Source organism: Macaca mulatta, chromosome 16, assembly GCF_049350105.2.
Source record: "Macaca mulatta isolate MMU2019108-1 chromosome 16, T2T-MMU8v2.0, whole genome shotgun sequence".
Lineage (NCBI taxonomy): Eukaryota > Metazoa > Chordata > Mammalia > Primates > Cercopithecidae > Macaca > Macaca mulatta.
In genome coordinates this window covers 74495458-74519393 of record NC_133421.1, presented here as the reverse complement: position 1 = coordinate 74519393, position 23936 = coordinate 74495458, and the positions used below count along the sequence as shown (strand labels likewise).

At 38.3% G+C, this 23936-nt stretch overlaps 1 protein-coding gene across 4 annotated transcripts in view; it reads left to right on the top strand.

Annotated features, from left to right (window-relative positions):
* SMURF2 (SMAD specific E3 ubiquitin protein ligase 2) overlaps positions 1-23936 on the top strand; it is a 118806-nt gene that overhangs the window by 42743 nt on the left and 52127 nt on the right. For 2 of the 4 annotated variants that reach the window (XM_077972509.1, XM_015120119.3), the window contains exons 2-4: positions 9373-9411; positions 17722-17830; positions 22633-22766. In XM_077972509.1, the coding sequence (XP_077828635.1) occupies positions 9373-9411; positions 17722-17830; positions 22633-22766 (282 nt within the window). The remainder of the gene's footprint in view (positions 1-9372; positions 9412-17721; positions 17831-22632; positions 22767-23936) is intronic. The other 2 variants (XM_077972510.1, XM_015120120.3) reach the window with 1 other exon arrangement.

Below are 23936 nucleotides of genomic sequence, written 5' to 3'. Positions count from 1 at the left end.
ATTTACTTAACTGATCCTTTTTATGCATATAGAATTATATGTGATATATTTGCTCATTTTAACATTTTGTAATAACACCTAGAATGTGAATCTTTGTGTGATACTCTTGTTTCAAGCAACAATAACTAAAACACATACAAAAATTGTGTAGAAGTTTTCTGTAGAACTTAAATTTCATTTTCATCTCATGTTTAGGGGTTGAGATGGAAGCTGTTTCTCGGAGCAGAAAGATGTCATGTGCCACTGGTCAGGAATGGTGTCCATCAGTTGATACTTCTGAAGCACTGGGCCATCTGCTGGGATTTGTATAGGAATGTTATTCTGAACTTCAGTTTTATTTTACAATGATAACATAAGTTTAAAGAACATGCAGAGAAATCTGTGTTCAAAAGCATTTACACTACTTTTGAGTTGCAGAAACAGTATTACAAAATCTTTTTGTGGGGTGAAGGAAGATGGGATGTCTGAGTATTTTTTTTTCTTTCTTTCAAGCAGTCTCATTCCAATCAGCAGTGTAATTGGAATGCAACTCTAATCTGGAGGAGGAAGGGGAATTTTTGGCAAGGATATGCTAAGTAGTTGGGAGCTTTATTCACATTAAGCATAGATAGCCATTCATTATGAATACAACTTAGTAAGAACAAGCATAGCATTCTCTTTCTACAACTGCGATTTACTCTGATACTATTACCTGGTTTGTTGCATATAGATAACTCCTCTCCTATCAGAAAAATAAATTATTGACCTAAATGAAAATGGTAGTATTTATTGCCGTCTGTACTTCTGCAAATGGTTTTCTCTAATCGCTGCCTCAAATGAAATACAAGATTTCCATGAAGCTTAAACCATATCTTGATAAAACAACAATGAAAGGCATTTATGACATGGTATTTGAACTTTACCTGACCTGTGAGCTCTGAGAGCAAAGGATCATGTCTTATTTATCTTTGTATCTGCAGAAACTGTCATAGCACTTGGCACAAAGTGAGTGTTCAGGAAATGTTGAATGAGAGAATGAATGATGTAGAAGTATTCCCTTCTCCCTAAGTATCTCAAGATGATCACACCTGCATCCATGTGAAATACAGAAGCTTTATCCAGTATGACTGACGTCAGCTTGTTTTGATCATCTTTGCTAATCATTTCAAACCATCTGTCTGAAAAAGGAGTGAATACAATAGCTAGAACAAGCTAGGTTCTGGGAGTATAGACTTAAGAATGAGAAATGCTTTGAAGAAATTTGAGAAGGGTAGTAACATGATAAAGTTTTATAAGCAGACTTAATCTAGTACAAATATATGGGCTGTTTGAGACATTGTCCCTAGTGGATTCTGTAGCATGGTACTGTGGTGGTATAAATGCTACATTTGTAGTTAGCATTAATAAAAATTGACTTGTGCCTGCTAAATATCTGTAGTCTAGTATAATGTTTTGTTTTAACACAAAAATTAGTGAAAAGTAATTGAATTAATTCAAATACTTCAGATTTTTGTGCCTTTCTCTATATAATTTCAATTCCATATATATAAGCTTAGTAAACATTAAAGATATTGAAATATTGATAGCTGTCTAGGACAGGGGCCCTCAACCCTGGGCCATGGCCCACACGGCAGGAGATGAGCCAGTGAAGCATCATCTGTATTTACAACCACTTCCCATCGTGTATTACCACCTGAGCTCTGCCTCCTCTCAGATCAGCAGTGGCAATAGATTCTCATAGGAGTGTTAACCCTGCTGTGAACTGCGCATGCGAGGGATCTAGGTTGCTCCTCCTTATGAGAATCTAATGCCTGATGATCTGTCACTGTCTTTCTTCACTCCCAGATGGGACTGTCTAGTTGCAGGAAAACAAACTCAGGGCTCCCACTGATGTTACATTATGGTGAGTTGTATAATTATTCCATATATATTATGATGTAATAATAATAGAAATAAGTGCACAATAAGTGTAATGAGATTGAATCATTCCCAAAACTCCTTTGCCACCCCCCAACCCCCACACTGGTTCATGGAAAACTTGTCTTCCATGAAACCAGTCCCTGGTACCAAAAAGGTTGGGGACTGCTGGTCTAGGAGAAAGTCTGTACCCCATAGCCTTTGATTTGTCCTCACCCACCTAATAAGATTTCTCTCCTGTTATTCCCTTCCTGCCCAGCATTTCTCAACATTATTTTTACCTATTTTCTTTAAGAAACATTTAGAAAACAAAAATGAAACTTCTCCCACATTGCCACCCTTCCCTAGTCCCATGAGTCCTAATCTTAGCTCTACTTTCCATAGTTTCTATTACAAAAGATGAGAGATTTTCTTCTAACATAAAATTATAATATTGTATATACATTTTCCAGGAGATTCTGATACCTCCTTAGTTGAGAATTTGCTGTGGTGACATAATCAGGGGTTTGTCATACTGAAATTCATGGATTCTTTGAGCATTTACCAATCTTCTGTGATTAGAACAGAGAATGAAAAGAGCAATGGGCTGTGGTTCTAGTCCCCAAGGTACATTCCTAAGAAACAAGAACAGTGCAGTAAAGGCTCCAGGATGTGAAAATAATTTATTTTTACAGATAAATAACATTACCAGTTCTTAGGTCGTGTTTTGACAATCTTCCTTTTAAAAGTTACAGATGAGAGTTTTTGCTTCCAGGGCAGAAAGTCATTTAGACAAGAACTTGCTGAAACTGCTTAGATCCAGCATGAAGCATAGCGGTCTGACTAATCCTGATATTATTTCTTTGTTTTAAGTTAATCTTGTTTCTTCTAGAATGCTAATATTATTTTCCTTAATCTCTTGATTACTAAAATGCAATTTCTCTTCATAAACTTTGGACCTGATTTTAAAGTTCTTTGTTCTTTTGATTTTTCAATTGTTCTTTGAAACTGAATGTTATACATTTTGTGATTTTTTTTTAAAGAATTGGTTAAACACGACCGGATAAGTATGTTTTAAGTAAAGAGAAATGATAAAAATAAGATTTTGAGGGATGGAGGGGGACAATGTCTCACTCTGTTGCCCAGGCTGGAGTGCAGTGGCGTGATCTCAGCTCACTGCAACCTCTGCCTCCCAGGCTCAAGTGATTCTCATGCCTCAACCTCCTGAGTAGCTGAGACTACATGTGTGTGCCACCACACCTGGCTTTTTTTTTTTTGTATTTGTAGTAGAGATGGGGTTTTGCCATGTTGCCCAAGTCTCAAATTCCTGCCTCAAGTGGTCTGCCCACCTTGGCCTCCCAAAGTGCTGGAATTACAGCATAAGCCGCAGTACCTGGCCTAAAATAAGATTTCTTAAATCAAAATTATGATTATGTGAGGATTGGCCATTGTTACATAGTGTAAAAAGCCCTCTTTTCTTTTTTTTGAGACAGAATCTCGCTCTGTCGCCCAGGCTGGGGTGCAGTGGCCGGATCTCAGCTCACTGCAAGCTCCGCCTCCCAGGTTTAGGCCATTCTCCTGCCTCAGCCTCCCGAGTAGCTGGGACTACAGGCGCCCGCCACCTCGCCCGGCTAGTTTTTTTGTATTTTTTTTTTAGTAGAGACGGGGTTTCACCGTGTTAGCCAGGATGGTCTCGATCTCCTGACCTCGTGATCCGCCTGTCTCGGCCTCCCAAAGTGCTGGGATTACAGGCTTGAGCCACCGCGCCCGGCCAAAAGCCCTCTTTTCAATGAAGTTATTTATTTTAGAGTCTATTTCATTCATTCAACAGATATTTATTGAGTACGTATCAAGTGCCAGGCATAGCATGTGTTTGGCGCAGGGGATATGAAGAGATGAGGCAGGCATGATTCGTGCTGTATGGAGTTTATCACCTCCACAATTATAAGCAACATTCCAAACTTAAACGAGAACAATAAAATGTGATAAGTGTTTATGATAAGTATGAGCTTCTGTGAAAATACAAGTGGGGAAGACTTGAGAGAAACATGTTCTAAAAGGCATCCTTCCCTTTTGAGACCAGAAGATGAGTAGGTGAAGAAGCCTAGGAAGAATGTTTCAGGCAGAGAGAATGGCACGTGAAGGCTGTGGGCGAGAGATATACATTTGAGAAAGTAAAGGTTAGTATGGCCGGATCTTAGACTTGAGGGCCTGGAAGGGAGCTGTGGTGATGAAAATGAGGTCAGAGAGGTGAGCAGGAGCCAGGGCTTGAAGGGCATTGAAGGCAATGTAAGTTTGGGCCAGAAGACCTTTGAAATGTTTTAAGGATCTTAGAAGGGGAAGTGGATGGAAAGACTTAATTAGATTTTTAGATCACTTCAGGTCCAGTGTGGAGAACTGGAGGGAAGTGAGGTTTTGAGGCAGGGGAATGTTGTAATTACCTAGATAGTGGATGGCGGACTAAGGTGTTGGCATCGGTAATAGACAGAAGTGGACAGATGAAGGATATTTCCGGGGTAGAATTGCTGAGAATTGTAATTGTCAGGTTTTCGGGAGGGAAGACAGTGAAGGTTGCTATGGAGATTTCTGACTTGGGTAGTGGAGTGGAAAGGAAGGCTATTTATTGGAAAGAAAGTCAACTGGAGGGAGGAGCAGATTTGCGGGGAAGACATGATTTTTTGGGGGGAATGCTTGTTTGGTTTGTGGACCTGGAGTTTAGGAGAGACCTAAGGATCGGGTTTTATGAATTTAGGTATCATGATAACCATAAAGTAAATGGTAAAGACCAGAGAGAATATATGGAAAAGTGGCTCTTCGAATTTTATTTTTTGAGAGAGAGGAAGAGTTCTGTCAATCTGTTAAGCTGTGAACTCTCTCCCAGGAAAAATATGGATTCTCTCCCCAGAAAATAAACATATATGTAATAGTTTACATATAATTGCAAGGTTTACAAAAATGGACACTATGATCCTCAGGTTACAGAGTAAAATAAGAGAACCTAGGGCAAAACCCTGAAGAACTTCAAGTTTTTAGCATAGCAAGATCTGGCAAAGAGAACTTAGAATGAGTTTTATGCCATGTAGAACCTGGTGAATGTGGTGTTAAACAGAACTGGAAGAGAGAGATTCTGGAAGAGGGAATAATCAATAGTGGCAAATGCCCATGAGGGGGTCAAGTGCCATAAAGAAGGAAAAATATCCATTGTATGGACTTGTTAATTAGGTCTCCAGGGCTTTATAGCAGCGATTCAGAGGCAGTGGTGAGGGAGGAAGCCAGATTGCAGTGGATCAAGGCATTAGTGGGAGGTAAAGAAGTAGAGTCAAAAAGTATAGGCAGTTCTTTTTAAAAATTTTTTTAAATTATACTTTAAGTTCTGGGGTACATGTGCAGAACGTGCAGTTTTGTTACATAGGTATACACGTACCATGGTGGTTTGCTGCACCCAGCAACCCGTCATCTACATTAGGTATTTCTCCTAATGCTATCCCTCCCCTAACCCCCCACCCGCCAACAGGCCCCATTGTGTGATGTTCCCCTCCCTGTGTCCATGTGTTCTCATTGTTCAACTCCCACTTATGAGTGAGAACATGCAGTGTTTGGTTTTCTGTTCTTGTGTTAGTTTGCTGAGAATGATGGTTTCCAGCCTCATCCATGTCCCTGCAAAGGACATGAACTCATCCTTTTTTATGGCTGCATAGTATTCCATGGTGTATATGTGCCACATTTTCTTTATCCAGTCTATCATTGATAGACATTTGGGTTGGTTCCAAGTCTTTGCTATTGTGAATAGTGCCATAGTAAACATACGTGTGCATATGTCTTTATAGTAGAATGATTTATAATCCTTTGGGTATATACCCAGTAATGGAATTACTGGGTCAAATGGTATTTCTGGTTCTAGATCCTTGAGGAATCACCACACTGTCTTCCACAATGGTTGAACTAATTTACACTCTCACCAACAGTGTAAAAGTGTTCCTGTTTCTCCACATCCTCTCCAGCATCTGTTGTTTCCTGACTTTTTAATGATCGCCATTCTCACTGGCGTGAGATGGTATCTCATTGTGGTTTTGATTTGCATTTCTCTAATGACCAGTAATGATGAGCTTTTTTTCATGTTTGTTGGCTGCATGAATGTCTTCTTTTGAGACGTGTCTGTTCATATCCTTTGCCCACTTTTTGATGGGGTTGTTTGTTTGTTTGTTTGTTTTGTTTGTTTTTTTGTAAATTTAAGTTCTTTGTAAATTTTGGATATTAACCCTTCGTCAGATGGATAGATTGCAATTTTTTTCTCCCATTCTGTAGGTTGCCTGTTCACTCTGATGAGTTTCTTTTGCTGTGCAGAAGCTCTTTAGTTTAGTTAGATCCCATTTGTCTATTTTGGCTTTTGTTGCCATTGCTTTTGTTTTAGTCATGAAGTCTTTGCCCATGCCTATGTCCTGAATGGTATTGCCTAGGTTTTCTTCTAGGGTTTTTATGGTTTTAGGTCTTAACATTTAAGTCTTTAATCCATCTTGAGTTAATTTTTGTGTAAGGTGTAAGGAAGGAGTCCAGTTTCAGTTTTCTGCATATGGCTAGCCAGTTTTACCAACACCATTTATTACATAGGGAATCTTTTCCCCCATTGCTTGTTTTTGTCAGGTTTGTCAAAGATCAGATGGTTGTAGATGTGTGGTGTTATTTCTGAGGCCTCTGTTCTGTTCCATTGGTCTATATATTTGTTTTCCATTGGTATATATATATATATATATATATATATATATATATATATATATACACAGTACCATGCTGTTTTTGTTACTGTAGCCTTGTAGTATAGTTTGAAGTCAGGTGGTGTGATGCCTCCAGCTTTGTTCTTTTTGCTTAGGATTGTATTGGCTATGAGGGCTCTTTTTTGGTTCCATATGAAATTTAAAGTAGTTTTTTCCCAATTCTGTGAAGAGAGTCAGTGGTAGCTTGATGGGGATAGCACTGAATCTATAAATTACTTTGGGCAATATGGCCATTTTCACGATATTCATTCTTCCCCTCCATGAGCATGGAATGTTTTTCCATTTATTTGTGTCCTCTTTTATTTCCTTGAGCAGTGGTTTGTAGTTCTCCTTGAAGAGGTCCTTCACATCTCTTGTAAGTTGTATTCCTAGGTATTTTATTGTCTCTGTAGCAATTGGCTCTGTTTGTCTGTTATTGGTGTATAGGAAAGCTTGTGATTTTTGCACATTTATTTTCTTTGAAGAAGTTTTATTATGAGGGGGAAGAGGTAGATGATGGCTGAAGGGAGGCTTGGGTAAGACTTGAGTATGTTTAAATGCTGACAAAGTAGTTAGAAAAGGGGGCAAGATAGAGGATATGTATAACAGCTGTGAAGATCCCCAAGAAAATGGTGTTTTGGATATGAGATAGAGGATAGTCTTAGGAGAGTAGACATTGTCAGTGGAAGGAAGGAAAAAAAGAATGAAAATGTAGGTTTGGTGGCAGTGTGTTGGAGGAGATCTCATGTTTTCTCTTTCTCTGAAGTCGGATGTGAAATCATTTCACTTCATGAATCACAGGATAGTGGTTTGTTTAAATACATCATCATTACCTCATTAAAACGAAAGATTGTAATTTAGATTTTTTTTGTGTTACATGTGTATTGATCCTAAATATTCTTTTCAATTTATATTATGATAAAAGTTTGGGAGGAGTTCTTCTAAATCCAGTTTGTGATTTGTTATTCTTAGTTATGGCCCTAGTTTTCATCATCAATTGAGTTTTTATGTTTTTAAAAACAAAACTCTAAGACAAGGCCTAAGGGACTCTGCCTAGTATATCAGTATCTTGTGCTTACTTAATAATTTTATTTATTTACTGATGACATCTGTCTTCAAAAGGTTTTTTTATGTGAACCCTTACAGTGATTATATTTATTTAGACTCATTCCCAAGTTTATGTCAAATGAGCTTTTATACACTAAACTTCCAGTAACTGTAATTCATTTAAACTGTTAGTAGAAGTGGATAGAAATACCAAACATTACATTCATAGGTATTTTATAAACTAAAATTTACATATATGAAAATTGGTGTTTTTCTTTCTCTTGTATCAAGTTTGAGTTAAAGAAGCTTTAAGTTTATGACTCTATAAGCTTGCTTGCTTGCTTATTTATTTATTTATTTATTTATTTGAGACAGAGTCTTATTCTGTCGCCCAGGCTGGAGTACAGTGGTGCAATCTTGGCTCACTGCAACCTCCACCTCCCAGGTTCAAGTGATTCTCGCACCTCAGCCTCCTGAGTAGCTGGGATTACAAGCGTGCGCCACCACACCCAGCTAATTTTTGTATTTTTACTAGAGACACAGTTTCACCATGTTAGCTAGGCTGGTCTCAAACTCCTGACCTCAAGCTATCCACCCACCTTGGCCTCCCAAAGTGCTGGGATTATAGACATGAGCCACTGTGCCCAGCCTGTAAGCAGTAATTTTAAAATTGGTATGTAACTCATATACTGTAAAATCTATCCTTTTTTTTCTTTTTTTTTTTTTTGAGAGAGAGTCTTGCTCTGTAGCCCAGGCTGGCGTGCAGTGTAACCTTGGCTCACTGCAGCCTCCGCCTCCCGGGTTCAAGTGACTCTTCTGCCTCAGTCTCCTGAGTAGCTGGGACTACAGGCGCACACCACCACGCCCAGCTAATTTTTGTATTTCTAATAGAAACGGGGTGTCACCATATTGGCCAGGCTAGTCTTGAACTCCTGACCTCATGATCCGCCGACCTCAGCCTCCCAAAGTGCTGGGATTACAGGTGTGAGTCACTGCGCCCGGCCAAAATTTATCCTTTTTAAAGTGGGCAATTCAGTATTTTTTAGTATGTTCACAAGGTTGTGCATCCATCCATGTAAGTAATTTAATGTATAGTAACTTGGAAAATGTGGATTTGGGATATCTAGTTTTAATATATTAACTTTAAATTCTTCAAAGATATAGTAGACATATCTTGTCATTTAACTGACTATTTAGGATAAGGTAATTTGATTTCTCCTATGAAGTTTCTGTGGCATTTAGGTGGAGAACAGAATGTTATTTAAAAAAAAAAAAATCATCTATATCAGGAAAGCTATATCTTTATTTATGTTCCTCTTCAGTATACAATTATTTCATCCTTAAAATAGATATAACAACCTGACTTTACATATCTCCTTTGAACTATTTTTCCCATTGCCACTGAGTTTCTCAGAGAATAGATCTTGATGGAAGATAGGAATTGAATTTCTGTCTTATTATTAGAATATCAGATTTGTAAACTTTCTTGCTCTCAGTTATTACTGGTGATCATTGCTAAAGTTGGAACCACTGGTTCAACTGTCCTTTGTTTGCTAGTTTGAAAGTTTGTGATCATGTTTCATACCTTGCTATAGTTAGGGTTTAACTATTCACTGCTGTTTTCAGTGTTTTAAAATGTAACAGTACACTCTTAACATTTTAATTTTTCCCATGTATTTTTTGTTTTTTTTTTTTACAGTACTCTGTGCAAAAAACCTGGTGAAAAAGGATTTTTTCCGTAAGTAAATTAACTTTAAATCTTGTGTATTGTATGTAGATCTTTGGGAACAGGATTTTCAGAATTCTCTGGTTTAGGGGTTTCTCTATTCAGAAATATCGTCAGTGTTATTTTATTATGAATGCTTTGGTTCAGAGCCATTTGGCATCATATTTTTTTTAGAAGGTTTTGTGCTTTTTAGCCTTAGCCTTTTCCTTTTAACCTCTCCCATGTATTTATGAGAATGCGTGTATATGCAGGTATGTAGATGCAGATGTGTGTAATGTATATTGAAGGTGTGCATACTACTAGAATCCTAGGAAAGGTTTAAGAGATTATTTTGTGAACACTTTTTTCCTTTTGAAAATTTCATAGGAAGCTGTATTCATTCAGGATTCATTGGAAGGTGGAAAAGTCGTTGAGCCTGCTTGGAATTTCCAGAGTGTAGTAAAGAAATCTCTGCCACACTTGATCCTAGATGCTCTTACGTCTCAGATTCCAAAGCAGATGTTTGGTTCCCATATGTGCATTATATTTACCAGTCTGTTGTGATTTTTTTTTTTTTTTCTGGCTTTATTTAGTACTAAGTTTTGTGAGAGGGGATTGGGAAGTACCCAGCATGTATATTAACAATCTTTATTCTGTTGTAGCTCTAAATTATTGGTTAAAAATGATACAATTTTTAGTAAAAAATAATAATAATAACAAAAAACACAACTTCAGCCAACAACACTTTGTATGTAAAATATTTGAAATTAGAATAGAGACGATTCATTAAATTTTTAAATTCAAGTCACAGGCTATGTGTACTGTTTGATTTCATGTGATAGTAGATGATTTTTGGGGGTTTGATTAAAAGAAATGAGCTATATATATTTTTTTTTTCTTTTTAGAGACAGAATCTTGCCCTGTCAGCCAGGGTATAGTACAGTGGCATAGTCATTGCTCATTGCAGCCTCAAACTCCTAGGCTCAAGGGATCCTTCTACCTCACCCTCCTGAGTAGGTGGACTGCAGGCACACTTCACCACGCCCAGCTAATTTATTTATTTATTTACTATTCTTTGTAGAGACAGGGTCTTGCTGTGTTGCACAGGCTGGTCTCAAACTCCTGGCCTCAAGTGATCCTCCTCCTACCTCAGCCTCACAAAGTGCTGGGATTACAGGTGTAAGTCACTGTGCCCAGCCAGTATAATTTAAAATTACACTTAATTCATTCCACTTGAAATTTTATTATTTTGAGTTTTTCTAGAGCAGAACTTAAAGTTTATAAAATAACATCTTATAAAACTATATATTTATGAATATTTATGGTTATCTTTCTGCTTACATAAGAAAGCAAATAGGATAATTTGGAACATAGGACGAAAATTATAAGCAGTTTAAATTTGTGTACCATGTGCCTTGTCCCCAGAAGCTTGTCACAGTAGAAGGTCCCAGTGGCCACAGAACTCCCCATCTCTCCCTGTTGCCGCCAATCACTGTTGTCTCTGAGGCTTCTGCTCACTTCCTACCTCATCCCTGTTGCTACTAACTGAGGTGTACTTTTTTTTTTTCAAACCTTCTATAAGGTTAATCTAAGGTAGGATTTGTCCTAGTGGGCCTGAAAAGTGGCACATAGGGTTAGACAAGGAGAAAAGGGAGGGAAGTAAGAGGAGCACTTTTTTTTTTTTTTTTTAAAGATGGAGTCTCACTCTGTCACCCAGGCTGGAGTGCAGTGGCGTGATCTCGGCTCACTGCAAACTCCACCTCTCAGGTTCAAGCGATTCTCCTGCCTCAGCCTCCTGAGTAGCTGGGATTACAGGTGCACGCCAACACGCCTGGCTAATTTTTGTATTTTTAGTAGAGATGGGATTTCACCATATTGGTCAGGCTGGTCTTGAACTCCTGACCTTGTGATCCTCCTGCCTTGGCCTCCCAAAGTGCTGGGATTATAGGCGTGAGCCACCGCACCCGGCTGAGAGGAGCACTCTTACAGCTGCTTCTGTAGCCTCTAAGACATCTGCTCCGGTTTTGAAGATAAAATCTTCAGTTTTGTCTCCCAGCTTTCCTTTTCAAATTTCCTTCCTCTAGAGTCCCAGGACACAGCTTCTCTAATAAAATATCCAGATATCCTTACCTAATTTTTCCTAGGAAATCTAGAGGAATCATATTTTAATGTTTTATAAACCTTAGAGAGCTGATTGTTACCCTTTATGTGATCTTTATCCTTAAATTGTAAGTGAAAGAAAGAAGGAAATCTTTTCCCTTTTTCATTGGTGTAGGCAGTAAAAATTGATAAAAATTCTAAGAGTGTGAACTTGCTTTAGGGATAAGATTAGGGGAAACAGTGTGATTATCTTTAAAACTTAGAATGGGAGACTCTTGATGGCCTGGAAAGGGAAACAGGAACGGTAATCCTTAGGGCTTCAGAGGGGTGTTAGCCAGGGATGGAAGTTACCTCCCAGGTTCACACTGGCCAAGGTCCCAGGTCCATTCTGTGGTAGATTTACGTGTATACTTACAGAGATTTTTGACCTGTTAAGGGTGGCCCACGTTAATTTCAGAGACAGTAATTCCTAAATTCTTCAATTAAATATAAATGAATGTGCGTTTGTTGATCAGTGCAGTTATTAATAGTAAAATATAGTTAAATTTTTGCTTGTGATTCAATTAAAATTGTATTGAATGAGAAAAGCAAATTTTAATACCAAGTATGACTATAGGGTGATGAAATAGATATATACTTTTCATTGCAGGAAAAAATACACTGCCATGTGTTGTCTTTTGTAATTTGTATGTGAGATAATACTGTTTATTGGGTGCTATCCTTGTTGAGAAAAGTTTTATTAACTCATGTTTTTGAACTGTTTTCAAACTTATTGGCTTTTAAAAATAAGTCACTTCCCCTTTCCCCCAGAATTTTAGCAGGAAAAATTTCAAACATAAAGCAACAGATAAAAGAATTTTATAGTAAAGATCCACCATCTAGATTCTACCATTAACTTTATCACGTATTTACCCATTTATTCATTATCTGTTTTTTGGTTTTTTGGTTTTTTTGTTTTTCTGATGGAGTCTTGCTCTGTCCCCAGGCTGGAGTGCAGTGGCGATCTTGGTTCACTGCAGCCTCTGCCTCCTGGGTTCAAGCAAGTCTCCTGCCTCAGCCTCCTGAGTAGCTGGGATTATAGGCATGTGCCACCACACCCAGGTAATTTTTGTATTTTTAATAGAGACGGGGTTTCACCATGTTGGCCAGGCTGGTCTCAAACTCCTGACCTCGTGATCCGCCTGCCTCGGCCCCCCAAAGTGTTGGGATTACAAGCGTGAGCCACTGTGCCCTGCCTTTGTTATCTGTTTTACGTGTGCTTTTTATATGAAAAGGAGTGTTTTCATTACTGTCAGATTGGTTCTTCTGCAACATTTTAAAAAAGATTTCTGTGTAAGGTAATGTATTAAGGTATTTTATAGGGGGCCAAATTGAAGTCATTTAGAACCAAGATGGGTTGGCTAAATGTTTTTTTTTTTTTCTTGGCCCAATTGAAAATAAAGCTGTTTTCTTTGGAAGGTAACACACTTTTGACTTAAAAATGTTATTTTATTATTATTTGCAGCTTTTCAAGTGCATTTGTGTAGTAAGGAGGTTTTTGAGCTTTAGCTGTTTTATATGCCTCAGAAATAATGGAGAATTGAGAAAAAAAATTTTTTTTCCCTTGAGACAGAGTCTGTCTCTGACACCCAGGCTGGAGTGTAGTGGCGCGATCTCGGCTCACTGCAACCTCCGCCTCCCATGTTCAAGCGATTCTCCTGCCTCAGCCTCCCAAGTAGCTGGGAATACAGGCATGTGCTACCACACCCGGCTAATTTTTTGTATTTTAAGTAGAGATGGGATTTCAGCGTGTTAGCCAGGATGGTCTCGATCTCCTGACCTCATGATCCACCCACTTCAGCCTCCCAAAGTGCTGGCATTACAGGCGTAAGCCGCTGTGCCTGGCTGAGAAATTTTTTAAAATGCAGAAAGTTCTCTAGCCACTTTGTATTTACCACTAGATGTCTCACTAACTTCAGAAAACCTGATAGCTTTTGACCATATTAGAGTAACTTGGCTCTCAAGTTAAATTTTTGTAGAATAATATAATCAGGTTAAGTTGAAACCTATGTATTTTTTAATTAAGGTATTGAACTTGTATTTTTGTTTATTGTGTTATTTAACAGAAAGAACATAAAAAGCTGTGACTTTCCTACTGAATTAAGGATCTGGAAGCCACATTTTGTATGGAAAAAGTTGTTTTTCTTTTATTATTTTTTTTAATTTGAATAGGTTTTGGGGGAACAGATGGTGTTTGATTACATGAATAAGGACTTTAGTGGTGATTTCTGAAATTTTGGTGGACCCATCACCCAAGCAGTGTACACTGTACCCAGTGTGTAGTCTTTTATCCCTCGCTACCCCCAACCCTTTCCCCCAGTCCCCATAGTCCAGTGTATCATTCTTATGCCTTTGCATTCTCATAGCTTAGCTCCCACATGTGATTGAGAACATATGGTGTTAGGTTTTCCATTCTTGAGTTACTTCACTTAGAATAATAGTCTCCAGTTTTATCCAGGTTGCTGTGAATGTAATTATTTCTTTTTAATGACTAAGTAGTATTCCATGGTGTATATATGTATATGTGTGTTTGTGTGTGTATATGTATATATACATACACACACCACATTTTCTTTATCCACTCATTAGTTGATAGGTATTTGAGCTGCTTCAATATTTTTGCAATTGTGAATTGTGCTGCTACAAATGTGTGTGCAAGTATCTTTTTCGTATAATGACTTCTTTTCTTCTGGTTTAATACCTAGTAGTGGGATTGCTGGATCAAACGGTAGATCTACTTTTAGTTCTTTAAGGAATCTCCATACTGTTTTCCGTAGTGGTTGTACTAGTTTACATTGCCACCAGTAGTGTAAAAGTGTTCCCTTTTCACTGCATCCATGCCAACATCTGTTATTTTTTAATTTTTTGATTATGGCCATTCTTGCAAGAGTGAGGTGGCATCGCATTGTAGTTTTGATTTGCATTTCCTTGATATTTAGTGATGTTGAGCATTTTTCGATCTACTTGTTGGCCTATCTTGTTGGTATATCTTTTTTGAGAATTGTCTATTCATGTCCTTAACCCACTTTTTGATGGGATTGTTTTTTTCTTGCTGCTTTGTTTGAGTACTTTGTAGATTCTGGATATTAGTCCTTTGTCAGATGTTGTTTTTCTTAATCCTTAATTTTTTTTTTCCCCCTGAGATAGGGTCTTGCTCTGTCAACCAGGGTGGAGTGCAGTGGCATGATCATGGCTCACTGCAGCCTCGGCCTCCCAGGCTCAAGTGATCCTCCCACCTTAGTCTCCTGAGTAGCTGAGACTACAGATGTATGCCACCATGCTTGGCTAACTTTTAAATTATTTTGTGGGGAGTGTCGGGGGTGGTCTTACTATGTTGCCCAGGCTGGTCTCAGAAACTCCTGGGCTCAAGTGATCCTTTCGCCTCAGCCTCCCAAAGTGCTGGAATTACAGGCGTGAGCCACTGTGCCTGGCCAATCCTTAATTCTTTTTAATTTTATTTTTTTAAAAAAGCAAGAAACCAGCAGAGAGACTTAATTCTTCAACTAGTTTAATAACACTCAAAGGGAAAGTTTAGAAATGTGATTTTTTTTGTTTTTGCTTATAAACATACATTTATATGTTTATTTATTTAAATAGTAGAGTGAAAATAACAAGATAGAGTGAATTCTTCCCAGGAGGAAATACTTCATGTATTGAGGGTGGAGGTAAAAACTTTCTTCCATTGAACACATTTATAAATGGTTAGGTGTTATTGAAATATTGTGCATAGTACTCAGCTTCAAGAATGATATAGTTAAATAGATTTAATACCCTAACTTACCCAGTTTCTTTGAAACTTAACCCTTAGGTTTTGGTCCTCCTTTAATATTTGAAGGCGATAGATCACGGAGTCATAGAATTGGGAAACTGATAGGTGATTTGTCTGTCCTTGAAACTTGGCAGATTAGTATCTTAAAAAAATTAGCATTGATACCAACATGCAAAATTTCTCCAGTCACCAACAGTTAACGCTGTTTTGTTCTAGTATTTTCAGCTGTCCACAGGAAATCTACTCTATCCCAATATGTCTAACACGTGAAGTGTCATTTTTGTCTCTCTAGCATTTTTAGTTCCACCTTTTAAATTTTTGTCAAAAGAATCATTTCCGTTATTGCTTTGGGCCGAAAACTGTATTGTCATCTTTGATACAAGTTTCTTATTAATTTGTATTAGATCTTTCAAAATAGCTATCTTAATTGTCATTTCCTTTCCCTTTCCATATGACTTCCCTCATTCAGGGTCTTTTCATCCTACTGTTGGATAATTACAACTGCTTCATGTATGGTCTGCCTCTAGTCTTTCCTTCTTCTAGTGGACCCTGAATACCACTGAAAGAAAAATACGACTGTAGTTCCAGCCATGCTCAAGAATCTGAAATGACTCCCTGTTATCTACCTCAGTCAGTCCAAGCCCTGTTGTCTGACTTTTAAGCCTCTCTTTTTTTTTTTTTTTTTTTTATTTGAGACAGAGTTTTGCTCTTTTTGCCCAGGCTGGAGTGCAATGGCACAATCTCGGCTCACCGCAACCTCCGCCTCCCGGGTTCAAGCGATTCTCCTGCCTCAGCCTCCCGAGTAGCTGGGATTACAGGCATGTGCCACCACCCCGGCTAATTTTGTATTTTTAGTAGAGACGGGGTTTCTCCATGTTGGTAAGGCTGGTCTTGAACTCCCGACCTCAGGTGATCCACCTGCCTCGGCCTCCCAAAGTGCTGGGATTACAAGCGTGAGCCACCGCGCCAGCCTTTTTAAGCCTCTCTTAACTTGATCAGTCATATTTCCAACAGTACTTACTTTTATACCTTAGCACAAGCTCTTTGGTTAGATTCTTCAAAGTCTTTAAAATATTGTATTGTCATACCCTCCTTGGCACTCTTCTTATTGCTAGGAAAGTCCTCCTTCTCCTGTATGTCCTTTAAAGCAGCAGCCCCCAACCTTTGGCACAGAGACATGTTTCGTTCTAGACAATTTTTCCAAGGACATGGGGAGCAGGGGATGTGTTGGGTAGAAACTATTCCATCTCAGATCATCAAGCATTAGATTCTCATAAGGAGCACACAATCTAGATCCCTTGCACGCACAGTTCACAATAGGGTTCGAGCTCCTGTGAGCATCTAACGCTGCCGCTGATCTGACAGAAGGTGGAGCTCAGGCCATGATGCTTACTCTCCTGCTGCTCACCTCCGGCTGTAACAGGCCACGAACCTGTACTGGCCCATGGCCCAGAGATTGGAGACCCCTGCCTTAAAACCCAGATGAGTTCCCCCCTCCTCAAAGCCCTTTCTTTACTGTTCAGATTCACATTGTTCTCCTGTTTTTCTGAGCTCTTACTTGTACTCACTGTTGGACCATGTGGTAAATAAGAGGTAAAATACAGCATAGTGGTTCAGAGCATGAAGTCGAGAACCAGACATGGGTTTAGAATCTACACTTTTAGATTCTGGCTCTGCCATTTACTACTCTGTGACCTTGGCCTAGTTAATTGACCGCCTTGTGCCTTAGTTTCCTCATCAGTAAAATAGGGATAATAACCGTATCTACCTCATAGGGTTACTGTAAGGATTAAGGATGAATGTATTTAGAGTAGTACCTAACGTAATGATATAAGTGTTTGCATTATAATCAATATCACTAAGCACTTGTTTATTCTCAGGTATTTTTGTTTTTTTTGTTTTTCATGTATAGTATTTTTATTTTTCCAATTAGATAGTAAGCTCTTTTAAGGCAGAGTGTTACATCTTTTGTTTCAGTCTCATTTTTCCTGGTAGTTATTCAGCAAAACCCATTTGCTAATTTGATTTCTCTGTAGCCTGCGTTCCTGTATAAAAACCTTTAATAAGCTCTTTCTTTGAATGAGCTACTGAGGGAGACATTTGGAAAGAAAAATCCATGAATAGTTACAAGAATTCACCTTCCTGGGGTCAGAGGGCTGGTAACAACCTATAACAACTTCCACATTATGAGGTAACCTCTAGATTTTAGTTTAAACTGGGAATATTTTGAGACAGAAACGAGGAAAATATAGTTTTGGGTTTTATGTAGAAGTAACTTTAGTCTTTTTTTTTAAAAATGGACTCTTCATTTATAGCTAAATGTTAAGCTTTTTTTAAAAGAAAGGAATAATCTTTTGTAGCAAGTGGAATGTTTGTATAATTAATCTTCTATCTTAAATGTCAAATTATTAATTTTTAAAAATCTTTTTTCACAGGACTTCCTGATCCATTTGCTAAGGTGGTGGTTGATGGATCTGGGCAATGCCATTCTACAGATACTGTGAAGAATACACTTGATCCAAAGTGGAATCAGCATTATGACCTGTAGGTTTAAACAATTAGTTTGAAATGAAACATATAATTAATGTTACTTAATATAGTCTTTGAAACGAATCATGGGAAATGATCTGAGTTTCATCTGTGGTATAATTTGGTCTTCACAAAAGGCGTAAAGAAAAGCCCAGTGGGAATGTGCCTCGGCTTACAGACAGGTTCTGAAAGATGAAGTATCCCTTAAATTCTATGAAGAACAAAATGAAACTGGCTCACAGTAGAGCAGTCCCCCACCTCTTTTTTCAATTAAATAAAGGTATTAATTCACCACTTTAGACCAATTATAAAACCAGAAATAAGAATTTGGGTTGCACTGAATAGGCATTCTCTCTGCCTTTATATGGATGGTTTCTTTCTTTTAAATTTTATTTTAACCATAGGAACATATGCACCTTTTTAAAAAGGCAAATGATACTATAAAGCTTTTACTGGAAAACAGCAAGTTCCCTGCTCCATTCTCATTCCTGATTCCCATCCTCAAGGTAACTGCTTTAATAACTTTGGCTGTTTGTTCTGGTATTTTCATCTGTTTCTAGATATGCTTTTTATTTTATAGCCTCACAGTTTTCTTTTTTTAGTTTTAGGTAATTTTTTTTTTTTTTTTTGGAGACAGAGTCTTGCTCTCTCACCCAGGCTAGAGTGCAGTGGCACCATCTCGGCTCACTGCAACCTCTGCCTCCTGGGTTCAAGCATTTCTCCTGTCTCAGCCTCCTGAGTAACTGGGACTCCAGGTGCCCGCCACCACACCCAGCTAAATTTTTTATTTTTATTAGAGATGGGGTTTCACCATGTTGGCCAGGCTGGTCTCGAACTCCTGACCTCAAGTGATACACCTGCCTCAGCCTCCCAAAGTGCCAGGATAACAGATATGAGCCACCACGCCAAGCCTAGTTTTCGGTATTTTTGAATTTCCTACCTAGAAGATGATTCAGCTTTATTTTTTATTATTAAAAATTCTTTTAAAATTAGAGACAGTCCCACTCTGTTGCTCAGGCCAGAGTGCAGTGGCATAATCATAGCTCACTGCAGCCTCAAATTCCTGGACTCAGCTGATCCTCCCACCTCACCCTCCTGAGTAGCTGGAACTGCAGGTGCATGCCACCATGCCCAGCTAATTTTTTTTTTTTGTAATTTTTTGTAGAGATGGAGTCTTGCTATATTGCCCAGTCTGGTCTTGAATTCCTGGGCTCAAGAGATTCTCCCTCCTCGGCCTCCCAAAGTATTTGGGTTACAGGCATTGGCTGCGATGCCCAGCCCAGTGGTTCAGCTTTTAAAATTGGTATTCATCATCCCCATTCTCATGCCACTCACAAGCCCCTCCTTTTTTTAGTCTTCCAATATGTTGTATGAACCTTTTTGGTTAAACCATTGTTCCATGTTTACATTATTAGGATTATGTAAATATCCATAGTTGGGTCACATGGGTACAAGAATTATATTTTCTTTCTTGACAGCTTTTGTTTTTTTCTGAAGTTAGGAGCTACTTTCCCCTTTTGTTTAGTTTTCTATTTATCTCCTAGCTAGAAATGCGAAATTATACGTCATGATTCTCAAACTCTCCTACAGAACTAAAGATCTTTTCTCCATATATTCAGTTCTGTCAGTATTCCATTGGCTTTGTTTCTTCTTGGAGATACCTCTCCTGGGAGTCTCTGTTCTCTTTCTTCAGTCTGGTGTGATGGTTCTCTAAGACCTGCTGTGCAGTTGTCCTGGGACTTGCCTGGCAGTTTCCTTTGTCTCTTCTAGGTTTAGTGACTTCTTTTTTTTTGTTTGATTGTTTACTCTCCTGTTGTGGTGAACTTTATCTTCCATTGTCATCTAGAGAAATAATACAAAGATGGGAAGAAAGTTGAGATCTTAGCAGAAGATATATTTTGACTTCTTTTGATATGGTTTGAGTATAGGCTTCTAGGTGAAATATCACTTTACCTCCAAATGTTGAATACATTGCTCCATTATCTTCTAGGTTTAGATCTGTACTGTTGAGTAGAAATATAATGCAAGGCACAAATGGGAGCTCATCTATAATTTCAAATTTCCTAGCATCTACATTAAGATAAGTAAAAAGAAACAGATGACATTAAGCCGATAAACTGGGCGTGGTGGCTTGCACCTATAATCCAGCTACAACATAACGAGACCCTGTTTCTTAAAATGAAGCATAATAATTTATTTAATTCAATATATCAAAAATACTTTCAACATGTCAATATAAAAATATTGAACTACTTACATATATGTATATATACATATTTACTATGTCTTTTAAAAATCAGCAGTTTTCTCATTTTATGTTAAGAAAAAAAATCAGTGGTTTCTTTGGCTGCTTGCCTCAGTGTGGACTAGCCATGTTTGAAGTACTCAAGGGTCCCGTGTGGTTGGTGGGTACCATTTTGGATAGTGTAGGTTCAGAGTATTGCTGATGGCATCCTGATTTTGATCTGTCTTGACTGTTGTTTTCCACTGGAAGTTTCTTTATTCCTCTGTCACTTGTTATTTTCTTTAAAAAAAATTGTAGCCACCCTAGTGGGTATGAAGTTGTATCCGGTCATGGTTTTGAGGTGCATTTCTGTCATGACTGATGATGTTGAACATCTTTTCATGTGCTTATTAGGTTTTATCTTACAATTAATATTAATTGGCTACCAGAGGCTTCTCTCATGATTGTTTCTAAAGTCATTTTGCAAAACCCTTGCCTTTAATTGGCTAACTATACAAACAAAAGTCTAATAATTAAATTTTAGCCCAAAATCCTGAGTATATATTTTGGTCTGTATGGTAACATTATATTCACCTATAGAGGTGTCCCTCTCCCCCTCTCAACAAAACATCCTGAAACTTGTTTATAAATCATGTGTTTGTTAGTCAAAATTTTAATAGAAGCTAATAGAGCCCTCTGACTTTCAATTGTAAAAGGATTTACTGTGTATGTTGCCATGTGTATTACATGAGGTTTCATTAAAGTGAGAGCATGTACTTCTCAGTGTATAAGAAAAGGTAATATTTCAGATTCATTTCTGGCCCAGGAATATTTGGACAGAATGTTTGTGATATACACCCTTAAGTAATACAATGTATTTCATAATTTTTAGTAATTCAGAGTTAGGCTGTCTTCCAGAAGGTCTATAATTAGGAATTTCTTATTATGGTTTAATGTAGAATTTACCAACCTTTTCAAATCATGGTGCACATAAAAAATATGGCACATTGGACTACACAGATGAAGTTGCTTAAGCCAGTGATGCGTTGCCCTGAGGACTGAGGTAATCAATATATGTATTTCAGCATACCTGTAAACCAGGCTTACTAGTTGGACAACTGGTTTAATGTAACTTTTTTTTTTTTTTCCTTTTTTTGAGACGGAGTTTCGCTCTTGTTGCCTGGGCTGGAGTGCAATGACGTGATCTCGGCTCCCCGCAACCTCCGCCTCCCGGGTTCAAGCGACTCTCCTGCCTCAGCCTCCCGAGTGGCTGGGATTACAGGTGCACGCCACCATGCCCGGCTAAGTTTTTTGTATTTTTAGTAGAGACAAAGTTTCTCCATGATGGTCAGGCTGGTGTCAAACTCCCAGCCTCAGGTGATCTGCCTGCCTCAGCCTCCCAAAGTGCTGGAATTACAGGTGTGAGCCACCACGCCCGGCCTAATGTAACTTTTAAAAAAAAATGTTTAGTTTGGGTAATTCAGCTACTTAGTACTTGATTCTGGCTCTGGAATTACATGCCAGTAGATACATGCCAAGACAGATCTGGTAGGTGTATTTGAAAATTGGTACATGCATACTGAACAATATTTTAGTTCAAATTTTTTCATTTGCAAGTAACAGAGACCAAATTCAAATTGTCTTAATTTTTTAAAAGGGAATGTACTGATTTGCGTAATTAAAAGCCCAGGGGTGGGCATTTTTTAGGCACAGCTGGATCCCGGGGCTCAAGTGTACCTTCCATGTCACTTATTTAAAAGCTTTAGTCCTTATTTAAATGGTTTAGGCTTTTCTCTATACTAGGTGAATTTTTCTGATATTGCTAATTTATTGAATGATACTTTAAGATCAAGGTTGCTGGACCAAAAATTTGACCTCTTATTGTCATTGAAATAGAGCTAGGATTCTACTGATATGTTATTTTATTATCTTTTTGCATGGGTTGACGCCATGTTAACTATTGGCTGTGGTAGAGCTTTTACATACTTGCAGGTGTATGCACAGACAAGTACAGTAACGCTTTTCCCTGCTCTGCTTGTCTGCAGGCAGTGAAGTGAAATCTGCAAGAGTCCTGCTCGCTCAAGGCCTGCATACAGGAAAGAAGCAGGGGAAAAGCGTTACAAACAGCTTTTGTTCTACAGCATTTTAAAATATAACAGGTAGGTCAGATTTTTGGTCTGTCAGCCTTGACACTATCGCTTGAAAAGTAGGTCATGTCATCGAAATGTATTTAAAATGTGACTGTGATAAAAGTTTTTAATATTCTTTTTCTTGGGAAGAAGTTATTTAATAAACTCCCTTAGTGTTATTAGACACTAGCTACTAAAATAGCCTTCTTACTGACTAGAATTATAGCCCAGCTTGAGAGTGGCAGATGTGATAAAAATATACTAAAATTTCTTTTTAGATTTTACTTTCAAGATTATTAGAAATTTAAATTCAATCCTGTGGATTAACTCAAGATGTATTTTGCATAATCCAGCCAGACTCTGAAGTGTGTATGTAACTTTAGAGTATAAAAAGAACAAAAGAAAAATTTTACACCAACTGCCTGTAACTACCAAGTTACTCATGCAGCTGTTTTGTTTTTTAGGTATATTGGAAAGTCTGATTCAGTTACGATCAGTGTATGGAATCACAAGAAGATCCATAAGAAACAAGGTGCTGGATTTCTTGGTTGTGTTCGTCTTCTTTCCAATGCCATCAACCGCCTCAAAGACACTGGTTGTGAGTAGATACGAGTGCTTTTCAAATTAAAAAATATATATGTGTGTATGTGTATATGTATGTGTGCATATACATATATACATGCACTGTATATGTATTCTCAAATATATATTTAAAAATATTTATATTTGGGTATGTTGGTAGGGCTTCAAACACAACTTCCTGTGTACATCTGAAACACTGGTGAAAATTCCTGATCTAGGCCGGACGCGGTGGCTCAAGCCTGTAATCCCAGCACTTTGGGAGGCCGAGACAGGCAGATCACAAGGTCAGGAGATCGAGACCATCCTGGCTAACACGGTGAAACCCCATCTCTACTAAAAAATACAAAAAACTAGCCAGGCAAGGTGGCGGGTGCCTGTAGTCCCAGCTACTTGGGAGGCTGAGGCAGGAGAATGGCGTAAACCCGGGAGGCGGAGCTTGCAGTGAGCTGAGATCCGGCTACTGCACCCCAGCCTGGGCGACAGAGCAAGACTCCATCTCAAAAAAAAAAAAAAAAAAAAAAAAAAAATTCCTGATCTAAATTTATTTTGTAGACTTAAAAAAAAAAAATGAGGCTGGGCGTGCAGTGGCTCTCCTCTAATCCCAGCACTTTGGGAGGCCGAGGTGGGCAGATCACAAGGTCAGGAGATCGAGACCATTCTGGCGAACATGGTGAAACCCCGTCTCTACTAAAAATACAAAAAATTAGCCAGGCATGGTGGTGTGCGCCTGTAGTCCCAGCTACTCGGGAGGCTGAGGCAGGAGGATGACGTGAATCCGGGAGGTGGAGCTTGCAGTGAGCCCAGATCGCACCACTGCACTCCAGCCTGGGCGACAGAGCAAGACTGTCTCAAAAAAAAAAAAAAAAAAAGTTTTAAATATGTGAAACTTACAGCCAAATCAGAGCTGATGCTTCATTTCCAGCTAATTTACAAATATTAAGAAATGATTGATATCCAGAATGGCAGAAAGAAAGATGTCAGGATGTATATGCCTTTTAAAATTTCTAGTACCCTTTTCTGGTTTTGGTGGATTTGTGGATGAAATGTTTTTATTGAGGTGATTGGAGTGTTTAAGCTGGCAGTTAAAGGGCAATTACAGAAGGGTAAGAACTGCTGTAACAAAATTAAAAGTTAAAGATTAAACGTTATTTTGAGTGTACGACAGCTGTATTAATGACTTAACTGT